This window comes from Pleurodeles waltl, chromosome 4_2 (assembly GCF_031143425.1).
Source record: "Pleurodeles waltl isolate 20211129_DDA chromosome 4_2, aPleWal1.hap1.20221129, whole genome shotgun sequence".
Lineage (NCBI taxonomy): Eukaryota > Metazoa > Chordata > Amphibia > Caudata > Salamandridae > Pleurodeles > Pleurodeles waltl.
The window spans coordinates 381712372-381729362 of record NC_090443.1 but is presented as its reverse complement, the minus strand read 5'-3'; the positions used below and the strand labels follow the sequence as shown (position 1 = coordinate 381729362).

General features: G+C 47.7%; 1 protein-coding gene across 4 annotated transcripts in view; it reads right to left on the bottom strand.

Moving 5' to 3' along the window:
* Nucleotides 1-16991, bottom strand: part of TRMT1L (tRNA methyltransferase 1 like) — a 274234-nt gene that overhangs the window by 109856 nt on the left and 147387 nt on the right. For all 4 annotated transcript variants that reach the window (XM_069231501.1, XM_069231499.1, XM_069231498.1 and 1 more), the window contains exon 11: nucleotides 5891-6143. In XM_069231501.1, the coding sequence (XP_069087602.1) occupies nucleotides 5891-6143 (253 nt within the window). The remainder of the gene's footprint in view (nucleotides 1-5890; nucleotides 6144-16991) is intronic.

Below are 16991 nucleotides of genomic sequence, written 5' to 3'. Positions count from 1 at the left end.
TTGGAAAAATATAAGTGTGTGTTGCATTAGGGCTTGGGACTAGTTTTACCTTAGAACTAGACCTCTACTTTTCATTGGATACTTATGATTTGGATTGGGGAAAAACAAAAAAAAAGGCCAACTGGTTATTTCAAACTAAAGTCTGAATGGACTTTAGTCAAACTTCAGGTTGGTTCAAAGGATTAACTTAATTTTGGTAAATCAAGGAACATTTGTACGGTCTTCCAAGAGATACATTTTAGGTGTACCTTATGAATCTGTTTAACAGGAGGCAGCATGAGTTGATTCAGAACCGTGTTCAGTTTCCCACATCGCTGAAGGGCTTCACACAGACAGGAAGGCTCTCAAAATCCCTTCTATGAACTGCTTTATAATCTGTTGTGAAAACAAAAATGATGAACCTTGAAACTGATGCAAGGCGCATTCTCACTGAAAGGTATTGAAGACCACTGTGACCAGATTCAGACAATATGGTAGCACTTGACTGGGTTACATGGAGACATGGTTCAAGACCCTGTCTCGGCCCCAGGTGCAGAAACACTTCCATTTGGTGCTGTAGGTCTTTGCCATCTTTGGTTCAAATGCCTGTGACATAGTTTTTCTGCATTCTACTGGAATGTCCAAATGGCCACATTCTATACGATCAGGTACAAGGTTGCAGGCTCACTGATGAGGTGAAGACGGAAGATCTTTCCAGGGTGTCTGGAGATGAGCCTGCGATGCATCTTTAGTAGTATTGCTGCATATGTGGACTGTCTCAGGAGTTTACTGTGCAAGTACTGGCAAGGCCACTCACTCTGGGTCAATGAGGGTCAGCGGAAGAGTAATCCACCTTTGGTTTTCTCAGTACCCTGGGGATCAGAAGAAATGGACTGAAGACATGTTCAAACACATTCCACAGTGTTATTGAAAAGGCAGGTACCCAGAGACTGCTGGCGTAGTACTGGCGTTTTTTGTGCTGTAGAGTTACGAGCAGATATAATGTGGGGCAACCCCATCTGTGAAAGATTTAAGCCACTTGGTCGTGGTGAAGCTAACATTCATGGCAGTTTGAAAGAATGCGGTTGGCACCCTGGAGGATGTTCCACTGTGAAGTCCACCTTGTTGTAGATAGCCCAAGTTTGTCTGTGCTTATTTTGATAAAAAAATTAGACTTTTTTTCTCCTTGTTTTGAGATGTAATACATCGAGGTTGGGTTGTCTGTTCTGATCAGAAAGGGTTAACCGGCGAGCCCGAGGAGGAATGACTGCAGGCTCAGTCATATGGCACACAGCTCCAAGATGTTGATGTGCAGCTCGTCTCAGAGTCCAATCAGAAGCCTCTGTTCGTCAGTTTCTGCAAGTGGGCTCAACAGCACTCCATAGATGTGTTCGTTGTCATTACCATTCTGTCTGTTAAAGGATAGAACAGTGATTGCCTCTACACTTGATGGAGCTTTGAGGAGCCAGTTGTTGAGGTATGGGCATACCTAGTAACCCTGCTGCAAGAAGGCAGTCAACAGCGCCAAGCACTTGGGGTGCAGAGCTCAGTCCAAAGGAGAGCACTCTGAATTAGTAGTGCTGACCCACCACTAAAAAGAGGAGGTATTTCCTGTGGTTCCATTGTATGTCTCCTACAGGCTATTGAGCAGTCAGCCTCCAAGATGTGACCACCATTTGTTGCAGCTTTAGCCTATTATTCCTCTTCTTCATCATAAGTCGTCTTGTCAAATTCCAGTATACAGAACACATCCAGTTGTGCAGGACTATACGCTCTGTCCGAGGTGTTCGCCTGGTCGCTGACGTCAGCCTCCATTTTGGACTCTGAAGTCTGAGTAGGCTGGGGTGCTGTCACTTTCAACGGCAAAGAGGAACTGTAAAGGGCATTTATGATGCTGTTAGTCGATAAAGAGGAGGCAGCAGTTAGTGCTACTGTTGACGGTCTGGGAAGGTCTGCCATATGACAGAATCATGGTGTGGTAGTCTATGGGGTCATCGTTATTGACCGCTCTGAAATGGATGGAACAGATGTTGATGAGGTCCTCCTGCTTGCCATCGACAAGGCCTGTACCTAGGCTTAAATGAACGAGTGGTCTTTGGAGAGGTGGTCGGCAACTAAGAAATCTTTATCAATAATTATGAAGATGGCAGGCCTGATGAGGCTTCTGTGGATAAGGATTTTCAAGACATTTTTCACAAAGGTTGATCTTCGATTTTTTTTAAAGAATTGGACGTACCTCTAACAGCTGAAGTTATGGCTGGTTGAATTTAAGGGCAGACCAGAAAAGTATCAGGATAAGGTCAAACTCAGGTGAGTGTAGACTGTATCGAAGACTCGCTCGCACACAACGCACAATGGAAATCTGAGCTACAATGGCCCCTTTTTCAAAAGAGAGCTCAGCACTTACATCTCAATGGCTGAAGTTTGAGTTGTTTCAAATAATGTGGGTGTGCTACAAACTCTGTTGTTGAGGCACATGGTTATTTTAGCACTCTTTACTACTATTTTAAAGTTACTGGGTATTCCTAGCCAGGCAGAGTGAGTCAAGTATACATTTATAAAATATATGAAAGACAGAAAGCTGGATAAGGATTTCTTCTGTAACACTCTACAGAAAGCTGCCAAACTGCCTAGTTTATCCCAGTGTTTTCAGCTGTGAGCAGCCACAACAGGGGCTTCATAAATTTAGCTAAGCACAAGGCAGGAATGATGATGATATTCTTTACCTCGGCTTGTCCACATCTTTATTTCTTCATCAGATTGTCCACATCTTTATTTCTTTATCAAGGTCTGATGAAGGCAGAGCAAATGGGCCTTTTCCCTTCACTGATGCTGCAGTAACTGCTGAAGCCATGGAATATAGGTTATGGGATCTAGATCAGACAGCCATAGACTAATTAGTAAAGTCAAGACTGATTTCCATATGGCTGGGTGTAGAAAGATGGCCCTTTATATAGTATATAACAATGAGATATATTGTGCAAAGAGTCCAGGGGTTCCCTTACTAGTGGGCAGGGACTTGCTCAAGCAATCCCAAGTTGCTCTTTTAGGGTGTAGTGTGGTCAAGCAGCCTTAGGCTTATCAGAGAGGAGTGTGAGACAACTGCAAATATACAGTCAATAAATGAGACACAACTCAATCCACACCAATTTCCAAAAAAACACAAGTATCTTTATATATTTTTAGGCATCAGAATCAATCTGATCAGGTAAGTGCTTTTTGCAAGAAAAATCTTCACAGTTTTGAAAAGTCTAAAGTGCAATTTTTGGAAGCTGCAATGTTATACTAAGGGTGAAAAACACATAAGGCAAACAGGTACAGGACAGTGACTTATGGGACCAATCTGCTGGACAAGGGTCAGAACTACACCAACAGGTCACACCAGGCGGCACTGAGGCGCCGGGTGCAGAGGTGTAGTATGGCATTGGGTGCCCTATGTTAGTCAATGGGGATCAGCCTGGTTGAAAAGAGGATGCAGGTCTGAACAGGGAGTCCAGACGAGGGGAACCAACAAGTGGGTTCAAGTCTTGAGATGCTCGGGGAAGGAGGGACACCTTCGGCCCACTTCTCCATGGGCCAGGGGTGATTGGTGCAGAGGTATCCTGAGTTGTCAGGTTTTCTCCATCTGGAGCACTCACAGTTGACGGGGCATGCGGGCAGAGGCTGCAGGCGACGTCAGTGAGTGGGCAAGTCCAAGGTAGGCTTTGTCTCTGGAGGACTACGTTGGCACTGTTGCCCACTTCAGCTCGGGTACAGCAGTTCTCAGAGCTCCTGAGTCCTCTCAGTTCTTCTGATATGAGAATCCAAATACTACTTACTCAGTATCAATGACGGACACCATAAACTATAGGTATCATCTTATGACACCACATTAGTAAGGTGAATTGCACCATATCACAGAGCATGTATTATTTATGCTTTCATTAGAGTCAGTCAAACAAGGAGTGGCACCAGGGAGTCCACCTTGGTCCTGAAGAGGAGCCTAGGGGTAAGGCTCCGAAACATGTAGACTAGGAAGTCAGGTGCATTACATCCCCCACTCCTGCATCCCCTTTTTAATCACACCGCCTCCAAGAGATCTATTAAATCATTGGAATTACTAGGAGACAGGTATTTTTAACTCACCCGAGACCCCACCACTCCTATCCCTCCTGTGATTCACATTGACAAGACTATATTAGTACTCTGACGTATCCCGTAGGGCGTAGCACGCCCCGCCCCGTAGCGGAACGGGAAGAGACCCAATGATGAACCATGCCACCAAGGGTTAACCCTGGTGAGTGAGAGTTTTTCTAACGGGAAATACTTTTTCCTGTCCAACCTGTGTTAGATCTTATAGCTGCGCCTCTTTTGTAATGTTATATGGGCTATTAGGACAGCCCCAGCCCCACAACCTCCTTCTCCCTCTTTGTTTTTGTAGTACTGAATCAACAACTGCATCAGGTATTGAGTCACTTATAGTGAAACAGAATATCCATCCTTCCCCAAAAAGGAGATGGTTGAAAATAAATGTATATTGGAGCACTCTTATCAGTTGATACGGGAATCAAACAGTCCACAAGTTTTACTCAGTTGAACATTTAATGCCGGTTTGGTTTTTTATGGTAATTAGATGGAAAAACATACATTGCTACAGCCAACAAACGTTTCGTCCCAAATGACTTTCTCAAGGCTCATATGGAAAGGTGGAGAACAACAGACAGTAAGATTGTTGTGGACGTTAAGGTGCGGATTGTCATAAGACATAATGGTAATAACTGTTGCTGGGGTAAGCAGCTTGGCTAAAGGTAGATCATGCAGCATGACAATGATCTAAAACACACCAGTAATCATAACAGTGAATGACTGAAAAAATAATAATAACCTGGATTTTGGAATGGCCAATTTATTTAAAGTCCACATTTTAACTCCACTGAAATGCTGTATTGGGAACCAAAGAGAACTGTGCATAAATGAACGCCCTCAAACATCACTGAGCTTATGCAGCTTTGGGAGGAGGAACAGACCAGGATTTCTCCCAGCCAATATGTGAGACTGACACACTTTTAAAGGAAAAACTTCAAGTTATTTCTCCTAAACAGATTTCCACACACAGCTCAATGAATCATGAGAAGCAATGTGCTTCTGAATGGTGGCTATTGTTTTTTAATAAATGGTGACAAAGTGTAATTTGTGTGCATTATTTTATCACAGGGTTATATTTATCTAATACAAGGACATGGTGAGGGCTGGATGAAGGTCAAACATGCCTTGATGTGTAAAAGAAGACATTTGAGAGGGTTTTTTTTCACAGCTCTATAGACAATAAATGTGATAGAAGATGTAAACAGTGTAAAAAGAGCGAGCAGCTCTGTATAGACAAGCTGGACCCCACAGAACAGCTCACACAAAATCTTTGGAATAATTCTCAGCTACCAACATAAGCACTAGAATTAGATAAATGTAAATACTGGGACAGCTGGCATGCAATGCATAGTAAGTGGCAGAATATCAATGTGTGATATGTACTGACAATGCCCTTGGGCAAACTACTCTTCATTCAGTGCCCCCTCACACCTTGGCGCTGGGAAGCAGCATGACAAGCATAAGAAGCAAACAATGTACATAATAAAATAATGCTTCAGCAGGAAAATGAAGACTTGATGTAGATGAAGCATCGCACTACGTGAAGCAGCATGCTGAACCTCTGCACGTATGCTGCACTATAGACACTCAATCACTCTTTGGAGCCCAAACTTGCATAAAGGGGGGCAGAGGCAAGGTCTGTGAAATGCAGAGAAGTCAGAATCATGATAGTGATAAAAAGAGGTGTTTTTTGTTGAGACAAGTGTCTTAACATGAAGCCACACAAATGAGTGCAGAGGAGAGTTTCGGCTGCCAGTTTTGTGAGGTACAAAAAAGGTATACTCACATGAAATCAAATGCTCTCAGATGCATTAGCACATTGGCGTCCATCATAGTGATCTCCACCGAACCCACGGGTTCCTCAGTGTCGTCTGCAGTGCAATCACCATCTTCTTCCTCGTAGTCCTGGTTATTTAGTACCTTCATATGGTTTAGATGACAGTTTTCCCAGATCATTTCCACTGACTTTTCATTAATGTCATTGATAGTGACTTTGACAGAGCTCCCAAGGTTTTTGGCCCACTGGAGTCCCATTATCCCTAAAAGGAAGACCATTCCATGTTAGAAATCTGTAAACAATAGTGAAGTTTATTAATAACTGAATGAAATGCTATGTCAAAAATGTTTTTAGAGTACCTTCCAGAGAAAGTGGCAAAAATGTCAAAAATGTACCTGGTAATAGAGTAACCATTCATAATGAGTAGTATTAAAATGCTAACCCCCTGCCCCCCACATTAAAATGGCATAAAGTTAACCAGTTTTAAGCCTGTACACCTACTTTCCAAAAACGTTTGCATAACAGGAACAAACCCCCAAGAAACGACATAGTGAGAGGGCTAAGGTGCACCTCATCTGTTTTTTTCTTCTGTTAGTATTAACAGAAATTAGCATGAAAATATAATCTTTCCAATGCCAAACCAAATCCAATTCTAAACTACGCAAAATTATTAAGGAACCAGTTGGATAGATGTTCATACGTGGCGTGCTAGATACCTCGGAATACAGCTTATGCAAGCTGCCTGCATTTTGAGAAAAAAAGAGTACCAGTGAGCTAACAGAACAGAAACATTTTGATGTTTCTTTGCTTTTATCCACAAGTAGGATGCATTTGTTTCTGTCCTTCGCAGCAACAACTGTTGTGAAATGTAAAATGGCAGGTCCAAGCGTCTGTGCCTCAAAACCACCTAGATGCCTCCTGTACTCATGACCCACGCATGAAGGCTGATTCATACAGCATCCGAGTTATTTACACATCCCTGAGGTAGTGACTTACATGAAGGTGGCTTGGTGTGCCCTGCATCTGCAGTTGTAACATTCCACTTACAATGCATATCTGCCATTTCAGGCCAAAAATGTCCACTCTCAAAATGTAGGGAGAGGGTGCGAAGACCAGAAGGTGCATGTTGAGCCCAACAAAAATAGAAACAGTTTGCTACTGTATGAATGTTTGGAGAACAGGAATACAATATCAAGACCTGTCTGGGTAAAGAACATCTTGTTACAGTTTAGCTCCTGCAACAAAGAGAACCAAAATGGACTGTTAGAAATAAGAGTCTCTAGTTGGCATGGGTATACACCCAGTCCACAAAGGGACCACCACTCTAGTCACGGTTAGTCAGATACACACTGAAAGATCACCTTTGCTCACCATGTAGTACCTTAGCACCGACTAGGCAGGCTTGTCTAAAGAGGCAATGTAAAGTATTTGGGCACAACAACACACAGTAACACAATGAAAACACCACAAAGGAGACCTCACACAAGATTAGGAATATAGACAAAGTTGTATACATAAATCAAGCCCAAAACTACAAAAATCCAATAAGCAGAAGTCGAGTTATGAATTTTTAAAGAATAAAAAGAGTTCTTGAGGGTAAAAGCAGTAAGCGCCAATGGGGGTTATCTGGTCGTGCTGGACCGGTGCAAAGTCAACAGTTCAGGCCAACCGCGATGGAGTGCAGGCTGGGGACAAGAGCAATGCAGGTTGAGGGCATGAGCCACGCAGGCCCTGTGAACTGAGTACCTTGATCCTGTTTGCAACAGCAAGATATTGGGTGCAGACGAGCTATGTGTCGAAGGATGCATTGATGTCAGGCCTGCAGTCGAGGTGACGCGTTGATTTTTTTTCACACAGTAGTGGCAATGCGTCAGTTCCAAAGTCGAAGTGCTGAGTTGAGATTTGTTGGTTCTGAAGTGAAATGCGCCAGGTTTCTCCATGCGGTCGAGGGTCTACGTCAATCTCTCCAAGCTGCTGCAACGGTTATGCGCGGTTCCAAGCGTTAGGCACTCAAGGCGATGCACTGGTTCAGAGAGCAATGGACTGGTTCTACTCCCGCAATATGATCGATGCTTGGTTCTACCCCAAGCAGCCTGGAGATGCGTTGATTTTCCTGGGGCAAGTATCTGGGTTAAAACCAGGTACAGGAGCAGGGGTAGAGATTTTGATATCCCTTAGTTTCAAGCAACAGTAAGCAAGGCAACAATAATATGAAACATGACATAGCTACTTCTTCTGAATCGGAAATGACACCCTAAAAGTGTAATAACATATTTCCAATGTTAACCCATCAGAGGAGTAGACCTCCTAATAGTGAAAAAACAAATATAGGTGTTTTTAATTACTAGGACATGCAAAACTTAAAAGTACATGTCCTACCTTTACTTGCACAGCACCCTGCCCTATGGGCTACCTAGGGCCTACCTTATGGATGACTCCTGTGTCATAAAAGGGGAGTGTACGCAAAGGGTCTTAAGTACCAAGTCGAAATGGCAGGAAAAAAACTGCACACATGCTCTGCAGTGGCATGCTTGAGCCATTTTTAAAGGGCTACTTGTGTGGGTGGCACAAGCAGTGCTGCAGGCCCACTTGTAGCATTTAATTTACAGGCCCTGGGTACATGGTATACCGCTTTACGCGGGACTTACAAGTAAATTAAATATGCCATTCGCAGCGGCGGCGGCTCCTCCGTTAGGGTGGAGAAACGTCAGCCCCCTCCTCCCCCTGCCAGCAGTAGAAGCTGCAAAACCTTTAACAAACTAAATGATAAATTGTTCCGTTTCTTAAAGGAGCGGTGAGGGGAGTGCACTGTGCAGTCTCCTCAGTGCACATGTATGTTTGGCCGGCCAAACACATACACAGTAGGCTCTCTCCAGCCCAGCAACACAGTTGCCTGCCTGGGAGCGCCATGGATGGGCACTCCCAGCCAATCCTAATACTGCTCTTAGCAGCATCAGGATTGGCCGCAGGGCAGGCTGGGAACCTGTGCCTGCAGCAATGGGAGATAGAGGAGCGGCGCAGCAGATCAAGTATGTTTTTATTTATTTTTTATGAATCTTACCCCCTCCCACCTCAACATACACCCCCAACACTCCACGCCCTCGCACCACACCCAATCCTTGTGAGCAAAGCGAGCCACAACTGGCTAATTGTATATACACCAATGTTATCAGGTTTAGGGGAGAAGCACATGCACATGCACTTTCCACTGTTCAGCAGTGGTTAAGTGTTCAGGGTCCTAAGGCCAACAAAAATAATCAGCAAAAACTTGAGGCAATTAGGAAATTAGGCAAAATGTTTGGGGGAGATTAGTCTCACAGGTCTAACAGATTCCAATGCTGCAACCAAGGTGTACACCACAATTTTTCTGTGGTGAGCATGAGTGAGAGACACATGAAGGCGAAGCCAACTCCTGTCCCTAAGGCTCGATTCCATGAAGGTGCAAGATCACAATTTGGCACCAAAATCACTGGTAATTATTGCAGTGTGTCATTTCCCTAAAAAAACAACTGTTGATTTAAGTTGTTGAGCACAGTAGGATCATAGAAGTGATCCACTGCAGTCTAGATTACTGTTGAATTATACAAGTGTATGTGAAGGTCTCTGCACATTTTTGAACTGTCACTGCAAGTTCATTTGTATTTATTACAAGTGGTTATTGTTGGCAGACTCCTTTTAGAGGTACATGACTATCAGTCCCATAGCTCCTAGCCATCCTGCCTATGACAAAATGTCACAGTGACTGCAGTGACCCCACTGCGCCCCTAAGTCACATGACATGAGGTCTCCTCTGCATCCCTCGAAACGCTTGGTGTAGACTACTACATCTACTTATATTCGCTTTGCACAGCATCCACGTTTAAAGTATGAACAGGTTAAGGATGTATTCCTGAAGTTTCATCCTGTGGCATCTACTGTTCCGCCTGCCAGGACCGGAAATCCTGCCCTCTTTGCCCCTTATCCTACTTTACACTCCCTTGCTCTTCCACTGAGGTGTTTGTGAACCTCCTTGACTTGTACCTTAACCATTTCTGGGTGGATACAATAAATCCTCTACTGAGGTGTATTAGGTAACCTCAACTGTAACAGGTGGCGCAGAACCGAGCGCAAACTGAGTTGTCTTATGGAGGTCTTTGTGGCTTGCGCTTTCATTGCTTCTGCGTGGATCCCCTAAGGGTTACACCTCTACTACGTCTGCATAGTATATCAGCGAACTGCTGCTGAGGTGTCTGTGAATCTCTCTGGGTTGGATCTTTACCACTACTGGGTAAACCTCACACAGGATCCAGAGGTGTCTGTCGAAAGTGCTGGGTTCTGCATCCCACCTTCCCACCTCCCTTTCTATTTAATCTAAATGCATTCCTTCCATATGTTTCCTGAATTCCACCCACAGAGATGGCCTGCACCTACTATCTGTTTTGGGTGCATCCCAGCAATCTTTTTCCAGAGATATCTGTAGGCACCTACAGCGTGGTACACCATAGACCCTATACTAAGGTTTTCTGTCTATACCCGTGAGTTGCATCTTATTCGTATAAACTGGGCATCTGGCCATAGCCTCCCTAACTTGCACAGGTTTGTCTCAATTCCTGATTTGTGGGCTTGCATACCTGACGTAACCTAGCGGTCTTGGCTCCCTCCAACCAGCCCACATCTGCAGATTACCACTTCATCCTCTTTGGGAGCTTCTAAAGAGCATATGTTGGGATGGAAGCTTCTCGTGCGTGCCCTCTGTCTTGTTATACTGCTCATAAAGCCACAATATATATCTATAGGTTTTTGCCTCAGTGAATACACTAATCTTGCATGGTTATTAAGGAACTCCTTTTTAAAGGGTTGAGCCACTGAGAAAACGAAGTGTGGCTCTGAGGTCAGGAGGGTCACCCAAAGTAACCCTCCAGAGGCCCACTTTAGAAAGTGACTACTGTCCTGTTACCAGGATGAGACAGAACTGCAGTAGTGGCAGTATTTATTCATAGTGGAAAGGACAGACCTTTAATGTCTGTTGCCATCAGGAGAGCAATGTCTGCATGTCTTAAAGTCTGCTCATCTTTTGCTTCGGCCCCTTGGCTCCATACGTGTGGAACATAGATGAGAGGTTTGAATGTCCATGTGCGTATTTGTAATCATGGAGTGGGCACTTTCCTCCGTAAGAACAGGGATCCATCTTGAGACTCTATTGTAGCGACACAAAGGGGGTCATTACGAACCATGCTGGGCCTCAGTGGCGTTCCGACCGTCACATTAGGACCGTGGCGGTTGCACCAAGATCGGAGCGCCAGCACTGCAAGTTTACCTCCACAGGAGGGGCACGCAGTGCTGGCGGTCCTAATCCACCTGGGCAGCGCTGCAAGCAGCGCAGTCCTGGGAATTACGACCCCCTGCCAGTGGTTACATGGGGGTAGCACTGCCATGTAAAGGCTGGCAGAGACCAGGTGCAGGGTGCCCCAGGAGGGCCCCTGCACTGCACATGCACTTTGCATGGGCAGCGTACTGGCCCCCCTGGCCCACCCCGTCACAATGTTTACTGTCTGCTTTGCAGATAGTGAGGATCGTGACGGGGGCTGCTGCACCCAACACACTATGGAGGGACCCGCAGGAAGCAGGAGCAACACTCTAGTCTTCCCGCGGGCCATTTCGGGAAGGAAGTGACGGCGCGGGACAGGGATTGGGGGAAAAGTAAGTGGGGGTGGGTTTAAGGGGTGGGAATAAAAGGGGTTGGGGGTGGAGGGACCGGCCTCTTTCCGCGCTGCCCATTGCGCGGTTAGTTTGGCCGGTCCCTAGGGATTTTTCAGTTAAGAAAATCAGGTAGTGTGGGTGCGCGGGCAGGGTGGTATCCTGAGTGCATTTTGTAAGCCGCTCGCCGGTGCATGCGCGTCCTCCTTCCCGCGCGGGGCTTGGTCTAAATTTTAATGGGCGGCAACTCGCTCATTCGAGCGGCCGCACCAGTTTCCTTTTGCTGCCACGTGTTTTTGCCCCACCCTGCGCGAGTCCGCATACCTTTACTGGGTGCGGCAGCGCTCTCCCAGCGTGCCGCTCCCCCCCTTTGGAGCACACGTGTTTTTTCGGCCGCGGCTCCGCAGTGACAGTGGGGGGCTTTTGGATCCTGCCGGCCGCGGTGCGCTGGGCCCCGCCCAACGGCCTTCAGGCCTATTTTGAGGAGCTTCTAACGGCGGTTCCAGTTCGTGAATTCACCGGCCGCGCGCCCGGGGGGGGGGGGGGGGGGGGGGTCAATTAACGGAGTGTAGCAACTAACAGACAAATAAATAAATAAAAGAGGGGAAATATATCATTAAAAAAAAAATTATAATAATTTGAGGAGAGATATATATATATATATATATCAAAAACATCCAAAAAAACAAAAAACCTTTTGTTCTGGATCAAGGCACGGTCTATGGGAGGCTGAGAGCCAGCCACGCGTGAGCGGCGGCGTGTTGCGCGCAAGCAAGCCGCAGGGCCTCCGCAGACTTTCCGGTCAGGTTTTTTCAGCCCACAGCAAGGGGGCGGTCAATAAAGGGCGGAAGGACTTTCCAACCCGACGCCATGGCAACCAGCCATGACGCAGAGGCGGTACAGGCCGCGCTCCGCATACTAGGCGCAGCTGGCCAGGCCGACCTCCTCAGGCCTGGGGTTCTGGAGCAGGCCTGGGTGGGGATGGTGCGGCCGACGCGCATTGCGTCCGGCCGGGTAGCGGCGGTGGTAGCCACCTGCACATCCCCGGAGAGGGCAAAAAAGCCCAAAAAAGCAGCGGTGGCAAAGGTGCGTGGCACACCCTCCCCCCACCAGTCAACTGGGAGACGGGGAGGGACCCTCGAGTGAGCCAGGGCCCGCAGGGGACGTGCCAGAGCCAAATCAGCAGGCAGGGGATATTGAGTTACCCCACGAGGACAACTCAGTGGACGGGCCCCCGCGCAAGAAATTGTGGTACAGGAGCTCCCCGCACCCAGCATAGACATGATGCCCATGGACCTGTCGCTACCCAGGGGCGGAGCCAACCCGGCTGGGGTCAATAATAACGCAAAAAAGAAAGGCAAGGGCCCCAGACAGACAGCCGGCCAGGGCAAGGCCAACAAGGGGCAGCCCAAGGTAGACGGGGGGGGGGGAGCAGAGCTTTTCACAAGCACGGGCCAGGGTGTCCCCTGGGCGGGTAGGTTAGACGTGGGCGAAGCATGGGATTTAGAGGCCAGGATTCGGGAGCAACGCCGCATAGTGGCGGAAACAGAGGATAGGTGGGCCCAATTGTGCATGGAGCGTGAGATGGCCGAGCCATACGGCCGGCAGCTAAAGAGGCCAGCAGAAAATCTAGGGAATGCAGGAAATATGTCACAAGAAGCCGGAAAAGGTAGTTGGGTGTGGGTTCCGAGCGGTAGGGGTCAGGAGGCTGGTGCGGCCGTTGGGTTAGGTAGCGCAATGGGGATCAGTGGTGCACACGGCCACGCAGGGCGCGGAAGGTCAATGCCAACACAAGAGGTCGGCAGAAAGAAGGTGATGCCAATGGGGCGCAACACGGCCTCTGCACGTTGGTCTGAAGCGCTAGAGGGGTCTTCGGCGGCCTTCCCTACTCTGCACGATCGGGGACAACACAGAGATGGTGGGTGCCATGAGGGTCATGATGAGATCACAGCAAACCACACGATGATGAGTGGAAGTGTGGATAAGAGAATGGATGTGTGTGAAGAAGATGTTCTTGAACTGGACTATGAAGAGGAGCTTGACGAGTGGGAAGAAGGGGAGATTAGGGAGACAGAGGTACACAGAATGAGGGTGAGGGGAAGAGGGCGCAGGAGCAGCGCAACCCCTCTTTCCGCTTCTATTTTTCAGGATCAGGATACCAGCGGAGGTTCACATGAAAGGAGGCAAGAACAAGCACGTGGGCGTGGGGCCCGGAAGGTTTTGCGACCCGTGGGAACACAAGCAAGAGGTAAAGGGCAATGGTGGTCGGTTTGGGAGGATGGCGCAGGGGTGGGGGACGCTCCGGTTTGTAGATCTGTGGGGGTAGGTGACGGTTCAATACTTGACCCATTATCAACTAAGGACACACAGGGCAGTGAGACAGGTAAAGAGCCACAATGTAGAGCTTCAGCCGAAGGTGAGAGCGGGGACAAGGTGACGGGAGAGAAGTCAGGGACGGAAGAGAAAGAAGGGGGAGATCACAAAAAGAGGCTTCCCTACATGGGTTTGGCTATGCCATTGGGCTCACACGTAGCAGAAAAAACAAATGCCAGAATATGGAGACACGAGTATGTAGATGTTTTTAAACTCTTACATAGGGACATACAAGCCAAGGAAGGGTCTAAGGAGGAAGAATGGGAATTGTCCCGAAGGCCGAGGGTGCCAATTAATATGGATAATTGGACATGAGCGTTTTTGATTTTCGCGAGCATTTATTGCGAAAAATACCCAGACAGGGCCATAGCGCTATTTAAATATATGGACATTATCCGGAAAGCGCAGATGCACTTCGGGGGTTTGCCTGGTTGAGTTATGATGAGGAGTTCAGAGCCCGAGTGAGTATCAACCCGGAGAAGCCGTGGGGGGGATGTAGACCCAGAGTTATGGATGCAATGGATGGCGTTGTCGCAGTCCACGGCATCTACCCACACGGCCAGCGGTTTCCTGGTGGTTTATAAGCCGTTTCAGGCAAGTCCCGCCCCGGGAGGGGCGGCCGTTGGACAGAGAACAACTGCTAACACGACAGGAGCTTGCTGGAACTTTAACAAAGAGTTCGGTTCCAGACATCCCTGCAAATTTAAACACGATTGCTCCAAATGCGGGGGCCGTCACCCGGTCACGCAATGTTTTTCGCTTTCCAGTCCAGCCGAACAATGGAGAGCAACGAAAGGTAGAGGGACTCAGGGGGCTCCTGCTCCAAAGGGGGCCTACGCCAGTTAGGCTAGACTTCATTCTACCATGGCTGCACAAATACCCGGATAGGGCAGCAGCGATTAAGTTAGCGGAGGGTTTTCGAGAGGGTTTCAGGGTCAGCTACCAAGGTCCACGGGAAAGGCGCTGGGCAGACAATTTGCGGTCTGCAAAGGAACTACCACAGGTGGTGAGAAAAAAGCTGGATAAGGAATTGTCCTTGGCAGAATTGCGGGCCCATTTTATGAGTGGCCGAGCCAAAATTTGATGATATCCCCACTGGGAGTCGTGCCGAAGAAGGCCCCGGGTGAGTTTAGGCTGATACATCACCTGTCATGGCCGGAGGGCACATCTGTCAACGATTTCATTGTGGCAGAGGACACCAGGGTAGTTTATGCATCGGTGGATGATGCTATAAAATTGGTTAGGTTGTGTGGTTACAGGGCAGAACTGGCACAATCAGCCTTCAGACTGTTGTCAATACACCCTGGGGATTTTGATTTCCTGGGGATGCAGTTTGAAGGGGCAATCTATGTGGACAGGGTCCTGCCCATGGGTTGCGCGATTTCATGCGCTCTGTTCGAGGCTTTTAGCACTTTCATGCAGTGGGTTTTTGTCAAGATCAGTGGGCATTACGCGGTGACCCATTATTTGGATGATTTCCTGTTTGTAGGGAATAAGGAGTCCGGGGATTGCGCAAAGGCTTTAGCAACCTTTCAGGGCATGGCACACCAGATGGGGGTCCCGCTGGCACCCGAAAAGGCTGAAGGCCCCGCGTCGGTTCTCACCTTTCTGGGCATTGAGTTGGATGCCATTACACTGATAGCCAGATTGCCGGAACAAAAAGTAAAAGACATGCTGGAATTTTTGGGAACTGTGAAGGAGGCACGAGAAATTGATCTGCGAACAGCTCAGAAGCTGTTGGGGTACCTGAACTTTGCTTGTAGGGCAGTCAGAGGGGGGAGGACTTTTTGCAGGAGGTTGGGGTTGGCTATGTCAGGAGCGGTGTTGCCACATCATAGAATAAGAGTTTCAATGGGCCTTAGAGAAGACGTTAGGGTGTGGGAAACATTTCTGAGACATTTCAATGGGGTATCCATGTTTTTCTGCGAGGAAGAGACAGTATGGCAGGTACAGATATTTTCAGATGCAGCAGGAGCTCATGGTTTTGGGATCTTTTGGGACGGCAGGTGGTGCGCAGAGGCGTGGCCAGCATATTGGTTACAACAAGGGAGGAGTATTGCCTTTCTAGAATTTTTTCCCCTTCTGGTAGCCATGGCAGTATGGGGGCAGGAGTTAGCGAATAGGACAGTTTTGTTCAGAATCGACAATATGACAGTCGTTGAGCTGGTTAATAGACAGAAGGCAAGGGACCTGAGGGTTTTGCGCTTGTTGCGCCGTTTTATGCCGCAGTGTTTATCTTTGAATGTGATCTTTAAAGCTGTACATATACCAGGTGTTTTCAATGAGATTGCGGATTCCCTGTCTCGTTCACAGTGGCAGCGTTTTCGCAACCTGGCGCCAGGAGCAGAACAGTCCAAGACAGCGGTCCCAGCAGACATTTGGGAATGGGGGGCATGATGATCACGGGGCTTGTGGAGATGTCTTTAGCGGATTCCACTCGGCGAAGTTACCGGCTGGCCTGGTTGGATTTTCAATCCTTTGAGCGGTTTGCAGGAAACTTTTGGGAACAGAGGGAAAAGCAGCTAGAGCATCGTGCTTTGCGCTTCGTGCTGTACATGATACGGAGAGGTTTATCAGCGGCAACTATCGGGGGAAAACTGGCAGGTGTATCATTTTACGGGAAATTGTTTTTTGATCACGACCCGGCTAGGAATGATTTGTTGGGGAGAATGTTAAAGGGTTGGGGTAGGATTAGAGCAGCAGAGGGTAGGTCGGCCAGAGAACCCATTGACTTTGATTTGTTATTAGAATTGTTGCATGTACTGCCGGTGTGTTGCGCAGACGGATACGAGCTAGCACTGTTCCGGTTATGTATGGTATGGATGTTTTTTGGAGCATTTTGTGTGTCGGAGTTGTTGGGCGTTGGGGCAGCTGTTGGTATACGCTATAGGGAGGTGTGCGTACATGGTGATCGATTGGGCATCTGGCTTAGACGATCAAAAACTGACCAGCTAGGCACGGGAAAGTGGGTATGGTTAGATAAAGGTGGCAATGTGTTGGCTTGCCCGGTGACGGAATGGAGGAATTTTCAAGCTACATGTAGAGCAAGCAGGGACGCCGG